Here is a 19,715-nt window from a genome sequence, read left to right as displayed (position 1 = left end):
AGCAGACTTGCTGAATTGGGGAAACAATATTTAGAGCTCAAGAAGGCCAGAGTTTCCAGAATTTGCGTGGCAAAACACATAGAGGATGGGCTGCAAAGAAAAATCTCCAGATAACTGCAGAGGGGTTCCCTTGAGTCTCTGACTGAGTACTGCACATGCACGTGAGAAAAAACTGGGTAAAGGAGTGGGCAGAACAATCTCCTGAGCACACATGACAGGAAATGATTCATTTTTCCTACTAGGCAGGAACAAAGAGTATCAGCAATGACAAATATGTGGGCAACTATAAAAGACATTGTCTCATTCAAAAATTTACTTAAGGGCTTCCCTGGTGATGCAGTGGTTAAGAATCCGTCTGCGAACGCAGGGGACACGGGTTCAAGCCCTGGTCCGGGAAGATTCCACATGCCGCGGAGCAACTAAGACTGTGAACCACAACTACTGAGCCTGTGCCCTAGAGCCTGTGGGCCACAACTACTGAGCCCGCCTGCCTAGAGCCCGTGCTCCACAACAAAAGAAGCCACCGCAATGAGAAGCCCGCGCACCGCAACAAAGAGTAGCCCCCGCTCTCTGCAACTACAGAAAGCCTGCATGCAGCAGCGAAGACCCAACGCAGCCAAAAATAAATAAATAAATTTATAATTAAAAAAAAACAAAACACAAAAAGAAGGCAAGAAAAGAGGAGAGAAAGAATTATATCCAGATGGGATAAATAGAAAACAGAGCAAAATGGTAGGTTTAAGCTCCATCTTATCAAAAATTTCATTAAATATAAGCAGTCTAAATAGCCCTGTGTTTTTAATACAGAAGCAAAACTTGTATTTCAAGTATAGCCAGTCTGTTATGATTATCAAGCTTTCCATTTCCCAATCCAAACACTCAGTTTTAAAAAGTCTTGGCAGCAGAACAAAATGTGCTCTTGAATTATAATGTTTAAGCTATCATTCAATGACAATTTTCTACATGGCAGACACTGTGCTTTACTCCACATTCTCATCAACCCTTAACAATTTTGTTATATTCCTGAAACCATATGAAATAATAAATGTACACACCAATAAAATTTTTTTGTTAGGTAGGTGGAATTATCATTTTACACATGAATACAATGAGGTTAGAGGTTAAGTCATTTACGTGAGACATGTTACACAGGTTAAGAAGAAAAGCTGAGGGCGTCCCTGGTGGCGCACTGGTTTAGAGTCCGCCTGCCGATGCAGGGGACACGGGTTCGTGCCCCGGTCTGGGAAAATCCAACATGCCGCAAAGCGGCTGGGCCCGTGAGCCATGGCCGCTGAGCCTGCGCGTCCGGAGCCTGTGCTCCGCAGCGGGAGGGGCCACAACAGTGAGAGACCCGAGTACCGCAAAAAAACAAACAAACAAACAAAAAAAACAAAGAAAAAGAAGATAATCTGGGATTTAAATCCAGATCTGTTTGACTCCCAAGCCCAAGTTCTTCACAGTCACACCATAATTCCCTCCTATCATTACAGCATATTTATTCCTATTTAAATTAAGCAACGAGTATCAACTGAGCACCTACTACGTAAGGCTGTCTGCAAGCCAGATGACATATTAAATCGAATTAAATCTTCAATAAAGTAAACCTATAAAAGCAAAATCTTCAAGGGGCTTCCCTGGTGGCGCAGTGGTTAAGAATCCGCCTGCCAATGCAGGGGGGACAGGGATTCGAGCCCTGGTCCGGGAAGATCCCACATGCCGCGGAGCAACTACGCCCGTGCACCACAACTACTGAGCCTGTGCTCTAGAGCCCGTGAGCCACAACTACTGAGTCGGCATGCCACAACTACTGAAGCCCACGCGCCTAGAGAAGCCACCGCAATGAGAAGCCCGCGCACCGCTTGCAGTTGTGCAAAGAGTAGCCCCCTCTCGCCGCAACTAGAGAAAGCCCGTGTGCAGCAACAAAGACCCAATGCAGCCAAAAATAAATAAATAAATTTATAAAAGCAAAATCTTCAACAAAAAGGCTATTTGAAGGATAGCTGTGAAAGAGTAAACACAACCTAAAAATGTCAATATCAAAATAGAGCGTGATCATGTAGTAAAGATGGTTAACACTATTTTAGTACTAAAAACATATTTTGTATCTCAATGTTAAAAAAATTTACTGAAAATCCCACGTTTCTCAGATTATCCAAATAGAATAAGGATAACTCAGTAGAATATTATAGTTCTTCTGACTTTTTCAGCTGTTTTGACCATAGATATATAATATGGACTAAAAGGCAGATAGTCTGTAGTATAATAAAAAATATATATATTTGGTTTTTGGCCCAGGGATAGATATTTTTGATCACCAATGGCCAATGATTTGATCAGCCATGCCTACAAAATGAAACCTCCATAAAAACCCTTATATGACAAGGTTTGGGGAGCTTCCACATTGATGAACGCATCGAGGTGCTGGGAGCAAATGCCCAGATGGCATGGAAGCTTGGTGCCCCCCTCCCCTACCTTGCCCTAGGCATTTCTCTTCCATTTGGCTGTTCCTGAGTTGTATTCTTTAATAAACCCATAAGCATAAACAAACTGTCTTCCTGAGACAGTTCTAACAAATTATCAAACCTAAGGAGAAGGTTGTGGGAACCCCCTATTTACACCTGGTTGGTCAGAAGTACGGGTGTCCCCACTCCTGGGGATTGCAACTGGCATCTGAGGTGGGGGCAGTCTTGTGGGGTCCAGCCCTTAACCTATGGAGTCTGTGCTGACTCTGCGTAGTTGGGGTCGGAACAGGACAGACTTGCTGGATATCCAGTTGGTATTGTAAAATAAAAGAAACCACATATTTGGTTCAGGGAAAAAATTTCTCATTGTCCTTATCAATGAAAGTCAGAAACTGATCATGTTCCAAATACATTATATTCAAAACATTATAAAAGATGATTTTACAAGATAAAAAAATTTTTGGAGTAGACAAGAAAAGGCAATCAAGCTGAGTGTACCTGAGAAATGACTGTAAAAACAGGCACAATTATAAAACTGGTTCCAAATTCAACCTGGGGAATCGTTACTTCAGTTTCATCTAAGTACCAAAGAGGCCCACATGATTAAAGTAGCAATTCATTAGTAATTCTTCAAATGATGTAATTAACACCATGCTTCAACTTAATTAACATCTGAAATTCGGGTCTTGGGATAGCACTGAGTGTAAGAGGATTATAGTTTTGTTTTTTAAATCTTATTTTGAAATAACTTCAAATTTACAGAAAATCTGCAAGATTGTTACAAAGAATTCCTTTATACCCTTTATCCAGATTTACAAAATTTTAACATTTTGTTCCATGTCTGTGTGTATTATTTTTCTAAATTTTTTCAGAGTAGATTGTATGTTTCATGCGCTTTACCCCTTATAGTATGAGTATTTCTCAGCAACAAGGATATTCTGTTGCTAACTGTAGTTATTGAAAAAAAGTATTTGTTTTTTACACAGGATCAACTTGAGGGTCACACATTCATTTAGTGGTCATGTATACTTAGTCTCCTCTCATCTAGAAACGTTCTCCAGACTTCCTTTGTTTTTTTATGACACTGACAATTTTGAAGAATACAGTCCAGTTTATTTTATTCAATGCACTTCAATTTGGGTTCCTCTACTGTTTCCTCATGACTGGATTTCAGGTTATAAATTTTCAGCTTAGTTATTACATAATTCATGTTGTGTTCTTCTCAAAGTAACATATCTAGAGGCACAGGATGTCCATTTCCCCCCATCATTATGTAGCTGCCATTTCCCTACTTGGAATTAATAAATAAGTTGTGGGAGTTAATTTGAGATCATGTTCATAACTTGTTCCTCAGGAAACCCCCTCCTCTCATCCCAGACTTAGCATCCACACTGATGAAACTTGTCTGAATCAATTCTTATTAGGATGACTACAAAATGGTGATTTTCTATCTCCATCACTCCTATATTTATTAGTCAAGATCCTATGGTAAGGTTCTCCTCCTCTTTATTTAATTATTTATCTATTTTATTAGTTGGACGGACTAATGAATTATTGTTTTATTCATTTACACTCCATTTATTGTCTTTGGCCAGTGGGAACCCATTCAAGCTGACTTCTGGGCCTTTGACCTGTCCCCAACATTTCTGAGGGGCCCTTCTTTCCCAGCTCAAGTTCCAGAATCAGTCATTTCTCCAAGGAACCTTAATTCACTTCAGTGAAGAACAGTATTTAGACTCTAAGGTCTGAGTAGAAAGATTGGTATTTTAATTCTAAAAAAAGAAAAGATATTCCTCCTTAGAGCACTGCTTTCAGATTAGTTTGTAAAAGATGTACACAAGAGTCTACTCTGGGTGACAACATCTACTTGAGCTCCAAAAGAAAAGGGCATTTTAGAACATATGAGCACGTATTTCGACTTGGCTGACCCCATATGATTTACTCTAAACTATAGCTCACTCAACCTTACTTTGGAGAGTAAAGAACTAAAAGTAAATTCTCTGAGTCTTTACAGTCAAGCTGTTCCATTTACCTCCTCTGGAGGGACAGCCAATTCTAACAGGAAGTTAAAATACTTTTCAAATCCCTTAGGTTATTTGACTTCTATATACTACCAACCTGCCCTGGCTTAAGAGCTTTCTTTCATGCTACCAATAGAAGCAAGTAAAATATTAAGAGCAAGGACATCTTGGATGAACAAAGTGAAATAAAGAATACAGAACACAAAAGGTTTATTGTAGTCTACAGTCAATAAATTAAAACTGCATTTAGTATAGGCTAACTTTATCCACAGGCAAAGGCCAAACAAATAATCAGCCTGAAATGCAAAGTTCGCCTGGCAGAGTTACATAAGCAATCTGTGAAACAAAGATCCAAGAGCATCCTCTTTTCTAATGTACACACATCAATTTTTTCCTCAACACTCTGAGGTCTTTCTCACCATATGCTTTCTATAGACAAAAAAACAGCTAAAGATCAAAAAAAAAATAAAGTAAAAATCTATCATTCTAAAGAGAAGAAAAAAGTAAGAACTATTCCACATAAGAGTTTTTAAGATAAAAAATCACTTGAAATTTTTCTTTTAAAGTACAAATCTTCTCTCCATAATATAATGTATACTGTACAGAAGGTCTTAGGACATGATTTTTTTAAATTGCCAAGTATAGTCAATGAATGTATGTGACTATTAAGCACTTCAGTAATAGAAACTTCATTATCTATCTATCTAGATACAGACACAGATACAGTTATAGATAAAAACACATATTTCAAGGTCAAGGGATATAATGGAAAAAAGCTTAACCAGGAGTTAGGAGACCTGAGGTCTAATACATCAACTCATTATATGACCCTGGGTAAATTAGTTAACCTTTATGGGCTTTCATATTGTTATGTAAAATGTGGCAGTTACAGCTGATGTGTTTTACAATTTCTTTACTATTTCATCTGTTGTCATATACCATTTCACCATACATCTATAAATTCATAAGGTTAATGAGACTTTCTCAAAGCAGGAAACAGAATTTAAGCTAAATAGGAATGCATGGCTTTGATCAATACGTTTGAGCTCCTTACCAGCAGAGATTATTTTGTCAGAAAAACAACAGGCATTTTAAAATAGCTAACACTTACTGGAGATTAACTATGTGTGTCAGGTACTGTGCTGAACTCTGTACACACATCGGCTCATTTAATCCTCAAGACAGGCCTATGATAGGTATTACTGTCCCTCAGAATAGACAGGGCTTAAAGAGATTAGCTTGCTTAAGGTCACACAGCTAGCAAACTGCAAAGCTGAGACTCAAACCAGGGTGACTCCAAAGCTTACAGTTTTAATCACCCTACTACATTATCTTCTAATAAATAAATCATGAGCCAAATACATTCTTATCAAATACATTTAATCTCTAGCAGGTACTGATTATTTCCCTTCTTACTACTGTAGAGAAAACTGCTGAGTGACAGCCAACCAAGAACAACTCACGTGAACAAAAAGATTATTTAAAGGTTTGCCTCTATTAAAGAGACGTGCTGTGTTTTTAGATAAGCAATTGTTCCTTTTAATAAAACAAAAACCAAGTCATTAAATCTGAAAGACCAGAAAAGATCTTAAGGTGTAATATTTATTATTATTATTATTAATTTTTTAAAGGTGTGATATTATTATGCCCCTTCCTTTAAGCAGACCAAAAATCTCATGACAATTACCCCAGGTTGGGGGGCAGGGGGTGAGGGGGTGCAAGGGAGTGTCTAAGAGAACAGCTCTACCGAAAGCATCAGTGTTGGTTCCCAGTATCCCTCACCATTTCAAATTTACTGCATAGCTCTGATTACCAACATAAAGGTTCAGAGACTAAGCCCTAACAACAGACATTCTTTCTTGCTTCCTACTAGGCCACTTCAACTAGCCTATCTGCTCACTAGCGAGAATCTTCCTGCTTGTTTAATATCGAATTTTAAGAAGTAGGATGAATAAGGTCAAGTACATACAAAAGTAAGCCTTTTCCTACATGTTCTCTACATAGTATTTCCTCAACACACAGGCTGTCTCTCTAACAAGCTCTCAGAAAACTTCTTTTTTAGACAACTTTAAGGCTAGAAACAGTCATTTCTGATAAGGTATGGATAGTGAGGATATTAAACAAAGGAGAATAAACCAATATCCAAAAATTAAAGGCACAAAAAATAAAACATCCAAACAGATGGGATGGGAATGAATTTTACAACCAAAACTACATGTTTCAATTACTTTTATTCCTCTTATAGAGTAAATAAGTTCTCTAAAACACAATGTCCTCCAACCAAAGAGATTTCAAACGTCATCTGCACCTCAAACCCAACATCTCAAGTCTGCGCTGATATTCTCTGAACGCTTACAGAAATTAGAAAGCTGAGCCCACATACACTGTGGATCTACTCTATACCTCTTTGGGCACAAAAGAAAAAAGAGAATCAGAAAATTACCCTTCTTTGATCCAACCCTGGATGAAGCACTGAAGAATTTCTTCACTGTGGTAACCTTGCGGGTCTTCTCATTGGTTTTCTTTTCTTCAAACTTGGAAAATGTGAGGGATTGGGCCCCTTGGCTGCTCTGGCTGCTGGCAAAGGCCTCTTCTTCCTCCCGCTGTAGTCTGTAAGTCAAGAAGAGGTTAAGTTTAACCCTGATATTCTCCAAGTTCTCCTTGTATCTAAAGGTAATAACTCAATGAATTGGGGATTTAAAATTTGTAGAGCTAGTGGCTAAATACACCAAATAGGTCTGAGGTCTCTGACAGGAAGCTCTCCTATGTGCTACTACAAACTTCAAGAGGGACTTCTCCGTGGATCATGTTCATTCAGCAATTGTACTAGTGTTACATAAAGCAAGTAAAGTCTAGTCCTTTTCCCTGACAACCTCAAGGTTGGAAGAGAGAAAAAGACAAGTAAATAATTACCACACAATGTAACAGTGCCTAGAGTAGAGAGCAAAACCCAAGTGCTATGAGAACATAGGAAAAAATAAACTAAATCTGCTGAAGGAGTCCAAGAAGGTTTTATAATGGTGACATTTAGGCCAGTCTTAGAAGGATCAAGAGGATTCCGCCAAGTAAAAGGGCATTCCAGGAAGAAGGTACTACACATGTGAAGGATGTGGCGTTTGTTGTGGACCAAGCTCATTCAACGTAGTCAGATCACTGACGGTGTGATGGACTATGATGCTGGATGTACAGTTGGGCACCAGGTGGTATGAAACCTTGACTGCCAAGCCTGCTATAATCCTGGATTTCATCATGTGGTGGGGAACCAAGAAAGACTATAATCCAGTAAGTTACCATTATCTGATCTGTGTTTTAAAGGTAATGCAGGTAGCTGTGTGACAACTTGAGGGGCAGAGAGACTAGGGACAGAGACAATAATTAAGAATATATTACAAAGATTTAAGTGAGAGAAATAAGAACCTGGAAAAAAGGAAAGGATGAAATTCAAAACACTTCTCTTAGCTAGAATAAGCAGAACTTGCTTAATTAGTTGTAAACAGTGTGGGAGGTGAAGGAGAAATTAATGTTTTTTAGCCAACTGAATAAATAGTGATGTCGTTAATTGATACCGGAGGAGGGTTAGGAGGAACTGCTGGGAGTGGGGATTAGAGTAAATAAAAGCAAGAAATCTGGCCTTGGACCAGCTGAATTTGAGGTATTTATAGTAAATCTCAAAGGCTATCTATAGAACTATGGTTCTCAAAGTGGATTCCCCAGACAGCAGCATCAACATCACCTTGGAACTTGTTAAAAATGCAAACTCTCAGGCCTCACTCCCAACCTACAAGAATCCGAGATTCTGAGGGTGAGGTTCAGTGACCACGGTTTTTACAAGCTTTCCAGGTGATTCTCATGCCTGTTCAAATATCAGAAAGTGCTGTAGGAAATCTCAAGCAAGGTCGCAATTGGAAGCAGTAAGAAACAGCAACAAAATCACAGGTAGAGGTGTTGGTGTGAGAATGGAATACGCACACATCTTTCTCTGAGACAAAACAGAAGTTACTATAAAGACACAGTTTGATAACCAGGGAGAAAGCTAAGGGAATTCATGCCTAGTGGCCTCTACTTTCTTTCTAAAATAGGATCAGCTACAGAGACTATCAGGAATGCAATGGGAAACCCGAGGAAAGAGTTAATGTTATATGTCTATATTTGCTGTCTTTGACTGACTATGGAGTCACTGAAAGCAGCGAGTGTACTTTATAATATTGAGTTCATCACAGATGGTAGCAAAGTAGTCACTCAACGAATATACCTGATTAAATACAAAAAAAAACTAGCAAAAGCTGTCAGAGATCAGTCTTTCTTTTATTGAGAAGCTTCACAGTTTCTAGGATGTTTTGGTAAAGGATTAACATTATTCATGGTATTTTATTAGTTCCTATGCTCACTAGACATTCTATGTTTTAATTTTTATCATAATCATATTTCTGCATAATACTAACAAATGCCATTTTTTTAAAGAAAAGTTAAATTTCCATAATGTAAGGATTATATATACAAATCAACAGGTTTCTATTATTATGTGCTTATCACTGTGCCAGATGCCATGCTGGATATATTAAAAGAACAAGGAAAATAATGCTTGATGAAAGTCATGTGCAATAACCTCATTTAATCTTCACCACAAAATATGTTTATCTCCATTCTTCCACTCCAAGGAGCTTACTGTCTTTATTAGAGAACTAAGACTAACGCATCCCAAACACAGAACAATTAAAAGTGAAGACAAAGACAAAATAAAGAAATCACTGAAAGCTACTCATTAAACGCTGAATGAGGGGAAAAAATTCATTTCTCTTAATATTAAACTGACTTGCTGACAGATCAAAACAGAAGAAAAAAATGTATTCTGACAATGACAGAGCTATGTATCCAGTTATATCACTGTTAAACCACCCCTAGTTAAGTCCTTTTACCGCTCTGCTAGTTCCCAATCCTCCTGAATCTGCTTCTGCCTGGCTTTGTGGTACTCCTCCCTCCAGCACTTGGAGCAGAAACCCTGCCAAGCAGGGTTGCCGTAATAACCACATCCTTTCTTGCACAGGAGCTCTGATTGATCCACATGAATTCCTCGGCGCTCAGACTTAAGACTCATCTTCTTCCTGTTAATCAAAGAGCAAACAAGAAAGTTTTGTTGAAAATGAATTCACTATCATTCTACTCACAGCAAAGCAATTAAGAAAAAAAAATGAATGAGTCTATCATCTTCAAGCTATAACGGAAGAAAGGAGAGAGGGAGGAAAGGAGGGAAAAAGAAAGTTTAAATATTACAAATTACTGTCATACTAAAGAACAAACTTCTTATTCCTGCCCAATAATATAAAGAACACTTTAAGAAGGACTAATACTGGATTAAAGACCTAAACAGAAGACATGAAACTATAAAACTCCTAGAAAAAAACATAGGGGAAAAACTTCACAACGTTAGATTTGGAGACAATTTCTTGGACAGGACACCAAAAGTACAAGCATCAAGAGCAAAAATACACAAATGGGACTACATCAAACTTAAAAACTTCTACACAGGAAAGGAATCAACAGAGTGAAAAGGCAACCTATAGAATGGGATAAAATATCTGCAAACCATATATCTGATAAGAGGTTAATATTCAGAATATGTAAAGAACTCCTAAAACTCAACAACAACAAAAATCCAATTAAAAATTAGCAAAGGCCATGAACAGACAATTCTCCAAAGAAGATGTACAAAGAGCCAACATGTGAAAAGATGCTCAATGTCACTAATCATCAGGTAAATGCAAATCAAAACCACAAGGAGATAGCACCACACACCTGATAGAATGACTATCATCAAAAAGAACAAAAATAACAAGTGTTGGCAAGGATGTGGAGAAATTGGAACCCTTGTGTACAGTTGGTGGGAATGTAAAATGGTACAGCCACTGGGGAAAACAGTATGATGGTTCCTCAAAAAATTAGAAATAGAATTATCATATGATCCAGCAATCTCACTTCTGGGTATACACCCAAAAGAACTGAAAACAGGATCTTGAAGAGATACCTGCACACTCATGTTCACTGAGCATTATTCACAACAGCCAAGAGTTGTTATTCACAACATTCAAGCATTATTCACAACATTCACAGCATTATTAACAACAGCCAAGCAATCTAAATATCTATCAAAGGATGAATCTATAAACACAGGATGAATGGATGAAGAAAACATGGTATATACAATGGAATATTATATAGCCTTAAAAAAGAAGGAAATCCTATCACATGCAACAACATGGATGAACCTTGAGAACATTATGTCAAGTAGCCAATCACAAAAAGGCAAATCAAAGACATTATTCCACCTACATGAGGTATCTAAATTAGTCACTCTCAGAACCAGAAAGTAGAATGATGGTTGCCAGGGGCTGGGGGAAGGGAGGCAAAGAGGAGTTGCTGTTCAATGGGTATAGGGTTTCAGTTTTGCCAGACAAAAAAGTTCTAGAGATCTGTTGTACAAGGTGCACATAGTTAACACTACTGTACACTTTATTTTTTAATTAATTAATTAATTAATTTATTTATTTATTTATGGCTGCATTGGGTCTTCATTGCTGCACACAAGCTTTCTCTAGTTGTGGCGAGCGGGGGCTACTCTTCGTTGCGGTACGCGGGCTTCTCACTGCAGTGGCTTCTCTTGTTGTGGAGCACGGGGTCTAGGGCGCACAGGCTTCAGTAGTTGTGGCACATGGGCTCAGTAGCTGTGGCTCGCGAGCTCTAGAGTGCAGGCTCAGTAGTTGTGGCACACGGGCTTAGTTGCTCCGTGTCATGTGGGATCTTCCCGGACCAAGGCTCGAACCCGAGTCCCCTGCATTGGCAGGCAGATTCTCAACCACTGCACCACCAGGGAAGCCCCTGTACACTTTAAAAATTGTTAAGATGGTAAATTGTATGTTATGTGTTTTTTACCACAATAAAAAAAGATTTTAATATTAAAAAAAGGGGGACTAATAGATCCTTCTTTTTTTTTTATTTTTTTTTATTTTTTTATTTTTTTTATTTTTTTTTGCGTTACGCGGGCCTCTCACTGTTGTGGCCTCTCCCGTTGTGGAGCACAGGCTCCGGATGCGCAGGCTCAGCGGCCATGGCTCATGGTCCCAGCTGCTCCGCAGCACGTGGGATCTTCCCGGACCGGGGCACGAACCTGTGTCCCCTGCATCAGCAGGCGGACTCTCAACCACTGCGCCACCAGGGAAGCCCAGATCCTTCTTATTTGCTACCATTTTAAACCTGAGGGACAAAGTACAATCTTCTTGAAATACTCTGTGTTCTTACTACATTATGTCATTTGGCTCAAAAAGACAACTTCATTTCAACGATATAAAAGTGAATACTTTGTCCCAAATGAGATAATTTAACATTCACCAAGAAAACAAGTGTAATTAAAGCATCAGAATAGAATCTAAACTCCTTGAGACGGCATTCAAGGCCCTACTGTTTGCCACCACTCACTACATGCCTAATATTGTGACAGGTACTCAGGATAATTATTTCTCACAAAAACCAAGGTAGATATTATCTCCATTTTATTAGATGTGAAAATTCATAAACAAAAACACAGGCAGCATGAACAATGAAGAAAAAGAGAAAAGTGCTATGAAATCGAGAGGTGGTGGGAGAAGGTGAGGTCATTCTGACTTAGGGAGCATGGAGAGACCACCTGGGCCAAGGAGTGAAGGGTGGGGGATGTAGACCTTCAAGAGCCTTGAGTTGAGGCTTAGAGGGTCTTGGAGCGATGACACAAAAGAGGGAAGACATTCCGGACAGGAAGAACATCTTTTGCAAAACACTCAGAGACAGGACAGCAAATGCAGAACATGAATGATGTGGTATAAGTAGGAGGTAAACAGAAGCAGTTACGTGTGAAGTTCAATTATAATGGCTTTTTAAAACTGCAGGCAAGAGTCTGGGTTACAGCATTGTTGTTTCAGTGAAAAGGGGAAATCAGGATAGGGGTGTTTATTTTAAGACATAAAACTTGAGAGGTGGAGTTCTGTCTTCCAGTATGATGAAGTGAGGAGGACAATAAATCCTCTCCACCAAAATCAACTATAAAGATAGACAAAACGTCCTCTCTGCTGATGGATCAAAGTGTGAACCAAGGAATGCATTCAAACTTCAAGCCACCAACTGGCTCTCTCGCATCTCCTGTGTGTATGCACAGTCTCTGTTGGCCAGACATTGGAAGCCTTACTGGCTAGAGATGTTTGTGCACAAATTCAGTCTTTGAACAAACAACAATCTTCGGCTAAACATTAAGGGATGCAGGCAGATGGGTGACCCCGAGAAGGAAATCAAGGATAAAAATAAATATAAGAAAAAAAAATGAGGACAGACAATAAGCAGCCACAGGGTGTGGGGAAGAGAGACCTCACAGGTGTAGTCCAGCTATAAAACCTAGATGGCATGCGCTAAGCACTATTTTTGAGGATTTTCAAAGGCAAAAGGGAGGAGAAGAATTAAGGAAGAAGACCAGAATTCAGAATATCACTGAATCCTCAGTGAGTTTACCCTTTTTTCCCCTCCAGTATCACCAAGCCAACCCAGAAATGGACACCAGGGCACAGAGAGAGCTCCTCTAGCTCTGGCTCAAAGAATGAGAAAAAGAACTCCTAATACTGAGAGGAAATATGAAAATCCCTCCATTTTCTTGTCTTTTTTTTTCCTCCTTCTCTTGAGCCATGAGCAATCACATGGTGTTCACAGAAGCGGCTGGAATGAGAGACTGCAGGAGCTAAACTCGGAGGAAGGGGAACTATCCATTTTTCCCACTCTCTAGTCTCCTAGACAGCGATGGGAGTACAAGACAGAGTGGGGTAACTAATTCCACAGCTTTCCACCCAGAGGAGAGAAGATGAGCCCCAAGAGAACTTTAAAAATACAGGAGGAATCAATGAGGAGAACTCAAGAAAGCAAGCTGAAAATGTGTGCATGGGTCTGATGCTATTCAGGATCAGAGACTAAAATTCACACTAATAGAGACCACTGCACAGGTTTCAGACTGACACATGCAGGAAACAGATCAAAATAGCACTGCGAAGCCTCTGAAAAATGAACCAACGTGGGAACCACAGCTCACAGAAGTAGGGTTGGAACCTGCGGCCCAAACTTGGCAGCAAAACTAAAAACTTTTGCTTCTCCAATGACACTACGTGGAAAATGAAAACACAAACTACAGACTGGGAGAAAATACTCGCAAATCATATATCTGACAAAGGACTTGCATCCAGAATATATAAAGAATTCTCAAAACTCAACAGAAAGAAAAACCACCCAATTAAAAAAATGGGCAAAAGACTTGAACAGACTTATGCGAAGAAGATATACACATTGGGAGACAATTCTCCACGGGTGTCTCACATTTCTGTACAAGAGGCCTTCGTGACAGACTATCTCTTCAAGGATATTTGCATATCTAACATTCTCAGGAGGAACAGATCACTGTCTCCCTCCAGAGAAAGGGCAAGTTTGTTTACTGTCAAGTAAAATAGATATAATGTTTCCCTCCAGGTCAAAAGTCAGGTGGGTTTGTTAGCTGCCCATTATAAAGGATTTGGGTCCCTTAAGCTTAGGTTCCTCAGCTGTGACACCAGCTCCATGGGACTTGGGGGCAAAGGTAGCCCATGTGAGATGAAGCTTGTTTTATTGATGTCCTATGAATAATAAAGTCCTTTGTCTCCGACTCCAGAGTCTCATGACTTCTGCCAGCATCCATGAAACTGGCAGGCTAACTTGTTACGTTTAAGAGGGTAAAAACCCATGTCAGTCACAGTTCTTGACAACATGGCAAATAAGCACATGAAAAGTTGTTCAACATCATCATCCGTTAGAGAAATGTAAATTAAAACCACCATGAGGGCTTCCCTGATGGTGCAGTGGTTGAGAGTCCGCCTCCCGATGCAGGGGACACGGGTTCCTGCCCCGGTCCGGGAAGATCCCACATGCCGCAGAGCGGCTGGGCCCGTGAGCCATGGCCGCTGAGCCTGCGCGTCCGGAGCCTGTGCTCCGCAACGGGAGAGGCCACAGCAGTGAGCGGCCCGCGTACCGCAAAAAAAAAAAAAAAAAAAAAAAACCACCATGAGATTTCACTACACACCTATTAGAATGGCTAAAATTAAGAACAATACCAAGTGGTAGCAAGGATGCAGAGCAACTAGAACCCTCCTAGTGGGATGCAAATAGTACAACCACCATGGAAAACAATTTGGTAGTTTCATAAAAAGTTAAATACACTTACCATACAACCCAGCAATCCTATTCCCAGTTATTTCCTCCAGAGAAATAAAACTGATGTTCACTCAAAAATCTATACAAAACTGTTTCTAGTAACATTATTTATGATCATTAAAAAATGGAAACCACCAAAATATCCTTCAATAGATGAATGAATAAACAAACTGTGTGGTACATCCATGCAGTGGAATGCTACTCAGCAAAAACAACAACAACAACAAAAAAAACATACCCAACAACTTGGATGAAATCTCAAAGGCGTTATGATGAGTGAATGAAGCCAGTTTTAACAGTTTACATACTGTAGGGACTTCCCTGGTGGTCCAGTGGGTAATACTCCACAATCCCAATGCAGGGGGCTCGGGTTCAATCCCCGGTTGGGGAACTAGATCCCGCATGCATGCTGCAACTAAGAAGCCCGCGTGCCGCAACTAAAGATCCCGCACGCTGCAACGACAATCCCACATACTGCAAATAAGACCCGGCACAGCCAAAATAAATAAATAAATAAAGTAAATAAAATAAATATTTTTGAAAAAAGTTTACATACTGTATAATCAGGGTTTGTTAGGAATTAGGGTTGGAGGGAGGGTGTCTATAAAGGAATAGCACAAGGAACTTTTTTAGAGGTGATAGAACTGTTCTGTATTCTGATTATGGAGGTGTTTACAGAAATCTATACATGTTTTTAAATTCACAGAACTGTATACTCCCCCAAAATTCAACTTTACTGTATGATTTTTTTTTTTTTAATTTGAGAGGCAATTTCTAGTTTGGATTGGTGAAAAGTGCAGAACAGGAGACAGGGATAGTGATCAAGAGACAGATACAGTAAGAGGTTATAATAATAGAGGTAATACAGTGGGAATGGAAAGGGGAGGGATGGCAACACACTCTGGCAGTAGGGTCTGTAAGAGTTAACTAATGAGACATGGCAGGGAGACCTGCACGTTTACAAATACTCTTCACTGCCTCTATGAGATTAAAGCCCTCCAAGGACAGGATTTAGATCTATCGCACTTATCATTTAGTAAATGAGGCTGAGGTAGAAAGGAAGAATAACAAAATATAGCCAGAGTCTAAAATGATAAGTTAAGAAACTTTAAAGGCCATCTACTTTCTCCTATTATAATATAGATAAAGACACTGAGACTGAGAAATTATGATTTGTTCAATCAAAAAGGTAGTAAGTGGCAGGGACATCACAAGAGCCTACACTTGTACTAAGTCCTGAGTGCCATCAAACTATTTTGAGCGTCTGAGCTAATCTCACCATAAACATCCTGTGGTCCCTTTCTTCAATTCCAAGAGGAGTAGGCAAAAAGAAATATGTTTTTTCCTTATACCAATTCAGTAAGTTTAAATTTTTTTATACTACAAAGACTATAGCACAGGTCTGTTACTAAAATGAACACATTTTAGGGAGTCTACCTAACACATGTGTCAGCAACTTCCCTTTCCTCAGGGAACTGTTCCCCAAATCTACAAAGGTCAGCTGCCATGTTTGTATGTGGTGCAGTCCCCCCTTCCCCACCACTGCAGGGCCACAGCTGATTGATCCAGAGGTGGACACTTGACCCAAAATGAAGTTTTGGAAATGGGACTAAGTCTGGGCTGTTTTCTTGAATGACGGAGAAGTTGTGGCATGACCACCTTCCAACAAGTGGTCTGAGTAACCAGTCTGCAGATACAACAGACTGGTATACAACAAGATATACAACAAGAAGCAGAGAAAAGTGGCAGAAGAAAAATACTCTCTAGGTCCTGAGGGGTTTCCATTTCTCAGTTCCAATCCTTTTCTAAGGTTTAGCTGCTTGCCTACCCTCAGATTTTGAAACACAACCCTTGATCCCTGACTGTTTTTTTCTTATGCCAGCTCCAGTAGAGCCTATTACCTGCACTCAGAGACTTGCCCAGGTACTATGTGAGAGCCAGAAAAACATAATAGAATTGCTGTGAGGACTACTTAGCATATACTAAGAACTCAACAGGTTAAGATGAAAACTTAAAAATAATAGCTATGTGTCTATGAAGACCAATTTGATGTGCACATGAGAACATGGAGATCGGTCAAATCTGCATTCAAATCCCAGCTCTGAAATGTGACTTTGGACAAATTAATATTTCTGAAACTTCCATTCATACCCTTCTATCCAACTTCTGCTCCCACCTTTTCACAAATCTAAGCGTCATAGGCTTTGTGCCCCCATGACCTTCACTCTGTTTTACACCTGTGATTATGTTATCTCACATGGCCAAAAAAAGACTTTCCAGACAAGATTACTAATCAGTTGACCTTAAAATAGAGAGATTATCCTGATTTTCCAGGTGGGGCCAATATAAGCACATGAACCCTAAATGCAAAAGAGGACAGGAGCCCAGAATAGTCAAAACAATCTTGGAAAAAGAATGTAGGAGCACTTACAGTTACCAATTTCAAAACTTACTACGAACCTATGATAATCAAAACAGTGTGGAACTGGCACAAGGACAGACATGTGGAGCAATGGAATAGAACTGTGAGTCCAGAAATAAACCCACATATCTATAGTCACAACTATCAAATGGAAGAGTCTTCTCAACAAATCGTGCTGGGACAATGGGATCACCATATGCAAACGAATCCTTGTCTCACACCACGTATAAAAGTTAACTAAAAATGGATTAAAGACCTAAATGTAAAAGCTAAAACTATAAAAACTCTTGGCCAAAAAGCAGGTAAAATTTCATGATCTTGGATTTGGTAAAGGATTCTTAGATATGACACCAAAAGCATAAACAACAAAAGAAAAGAGATAAATTGTACTTCATCAGAATTAAAAACTTTTGTGCTTCCAAGGACCCCATCAAGAAAGTGAAAAGACAACCCACAGAATGGGAGAAAATATTTGCAAATCATGTATCTAATAAAGAACTTATATACAGAATGTGTAATGAACTGTTATAACTCAGTATTTTTAAAGATAAACAACCCAATTTCCAAAATGGGTAAAAGATCTGAATAGACACTTCTCCAAGGAAGATATGCCAATGGTCAATAAGCACGTTAAATGACTTTTGACATCATTAGTCATTAGGGAAATAAAAATCAAAACCACAATGAGAGAAAAACAACAACAACAACAATGAGATACCACTTCACATTCAGTTGGATGGCTAGTATTAAAAAGTCAGATAGGACTTCCCTGATGGTGCAGTGGTTAATAATCCGCCTGCCAATGCAGGGGACACAGGTTCGAGCCCTGGTCCGGGAAGATCCCACATGCCACGGAGCAACTAAGCCTGTGTGCCACAACTACTGAGCTTGCACTCTAGAACCCGCGAGCCACAACTACTTGAGCCCATGCGCCACAACTACTGAAGCCCACGTGCCTAGAGCCCGTGCTCCGCAACAAGACAAGCCACTACAGTGAGAAGCCCGTGCAACTGCCACAAAGTGTAGCCCCCGCTCACCACTAGAGAAAGCCCACATGCAGCAACGAAGACCCAACACAGCCCGCCCAAAAAAAAGTCAGATAATAACAAGTGTTGACAAAGATGTGGAGAAACTGAAGCACTCATACATTGCTGATGGGAATGTAAAATGGTGCAGATGCTTTTGGAAACCATCTGATGGTTCCTCAAATGATTTTTTTTTTTAATATTTTTGGCTGTGTTGGGTCTTTGTTGCTATGCATGGGCTTTCTCTAGTTGCAGCAAGCGGGGGCTACTCTTCCCTGCGGTGCGCAGGCTTCTCATTGCGGTGGCTTCTCTTGTGGTGGAGCACAGGCTCTAGGCACGGGGGCTTCAGTAGTTGTGGCACGTGGGCTCAGTAGTTGCGGCATGCAGGCTCTAGAGCGCAGGCTCAGTAGTTCTGGTGCACGGGCTTAGCTGCTCTGTGGCATGTGGGATCTTTCCGGACCAGGGCTCAAACCTGTGTCCCCTGTATTGGCAGGTGGATTCTTAACCACTGCGCCACCAGGGAAGTCCTGAATTGTGCCCTTTAAATGGGTGAATTCTATGGTATGTGAATTATACCTCAATAAAATTGTTTTTAAAATATAAAGCAGAAGAGGAGGGCAGAATGGGAAGTCAAAGAGATTCAAAGAACCATTGCTGGCTTTGAAGGTGGAGAAATGTAAGAAATGTGGGTGGCTTCTAGAAGCTGAGAATGACCCCTGGCTGACAGCCAGCAAAGAAATGAAGACCTCACTTGCATAACTTCATTAAACTCAATTCTGCCAACATTTAAGTATGTCTGGAAGCAGATTCTCCCCATAGCCTCCAAATAAGAGCCCAGATTGGATGACATCTTAATTTGGACCTCTTGAGAGCCTTAACAGAGTACCTGGCTGAGCTGGCCAGGAGTGCTGACTTAACAATACTTACAATACTCTGGGTGTTGTTTTAAGCTGATAAGTTTGTGGTAACTTGCTATGGCAACAACAGAAAACTAATATAGGCCTCCTTTCAATTTCTCTCTTTTGGGGGCCTTTGCACAAGTGTTCTAATGCCTAAATGCTGGGACCCTTGCTATTTATATGCTGATTTCCCTCTCCTCATTTAGGTCTCGGCTTTCATGTCATACATTCAGAAAGGCCTTCCCTGGCCACTCTATCTAAAGCAGTACCTACCCCAACCTGCCCAACCCTCACCTCCACTGTGGGCCCAGAATTGTTTCTCCATATCCAGGAAGAGTTAACCAAGCAGGCCTGAGTTGCTCAAATTGTGCACATTCTCGTTTTCAGAAGGGCCTGCTTCTGTGGCTGACTCCTGGCCAGCTCCTGGGAACTGAGGTCTTAAGAGTATCTTTATGTACTAATTGATAAGGGTGTTTTGTATGCTTGGAGTCTTGATCCACACTGTACCAACTTGTCTAGACAGTTTGTGCAGACTGTGTGATGTATGGTGAATACTGCTTTCCTTCTTGGGCAGGGGGGGTCAATCATGAGGGTGCTTGTGCCTATGTGACCAGCCTCCAATAAAAACCCTGGAATCTTAG

General features: G+C 40.1%; 1 protein-coding gene across 5 annotated transcripts in view; it reads right to left on the bottom strand.

Moving 5' to 3' along the window:
* The window catches only part of RABGEF1 (RAB guanine nucleotide exchange factor 1), an 88,148-nt gene that overhangs the window by 26,265 nt on the left and 42,168 nt on the right, over positions 1–19,715 (bottom strand). For all 5 annotated transcript variants that reach the window (XM_079946128.1, XM_079946129.1, XM_079946130.1 and 2 more), the window contains 2 exons: positions 9,400–9,585; positions 6,927–7,093 (listed from right to left, as the gene is read on the bottom strand). In XM_079946128.1, coding sequence (XP_079802254.1) covers positions 6,927–7,093; positions 9,400–9,585 — 353 coding nt within the window. The remainder of the gene's footprint in view (positions 1–6,926; positions 7,094–9,399; positions 9,586–19,715) is intronic.

The sequence above is a fragment of the Stenella coeruleoalba genome, assembly GCF_951394435.1.
Source record: "Stenella coeruleoalba genome assembly, chromosome: 15".
NCBI classification, from domain to species: Eukaryota; Metazoa; Chordata; class Mammalia; order Artiodactyla; family Delphinidae; genus Stenella; species Stenella coeruleoalba.
The sequence above is the reverse complement of the archived record's forward strand: the minus strand, read 5'-3'. Positions and strand labels throughout refer to the sequence as shown.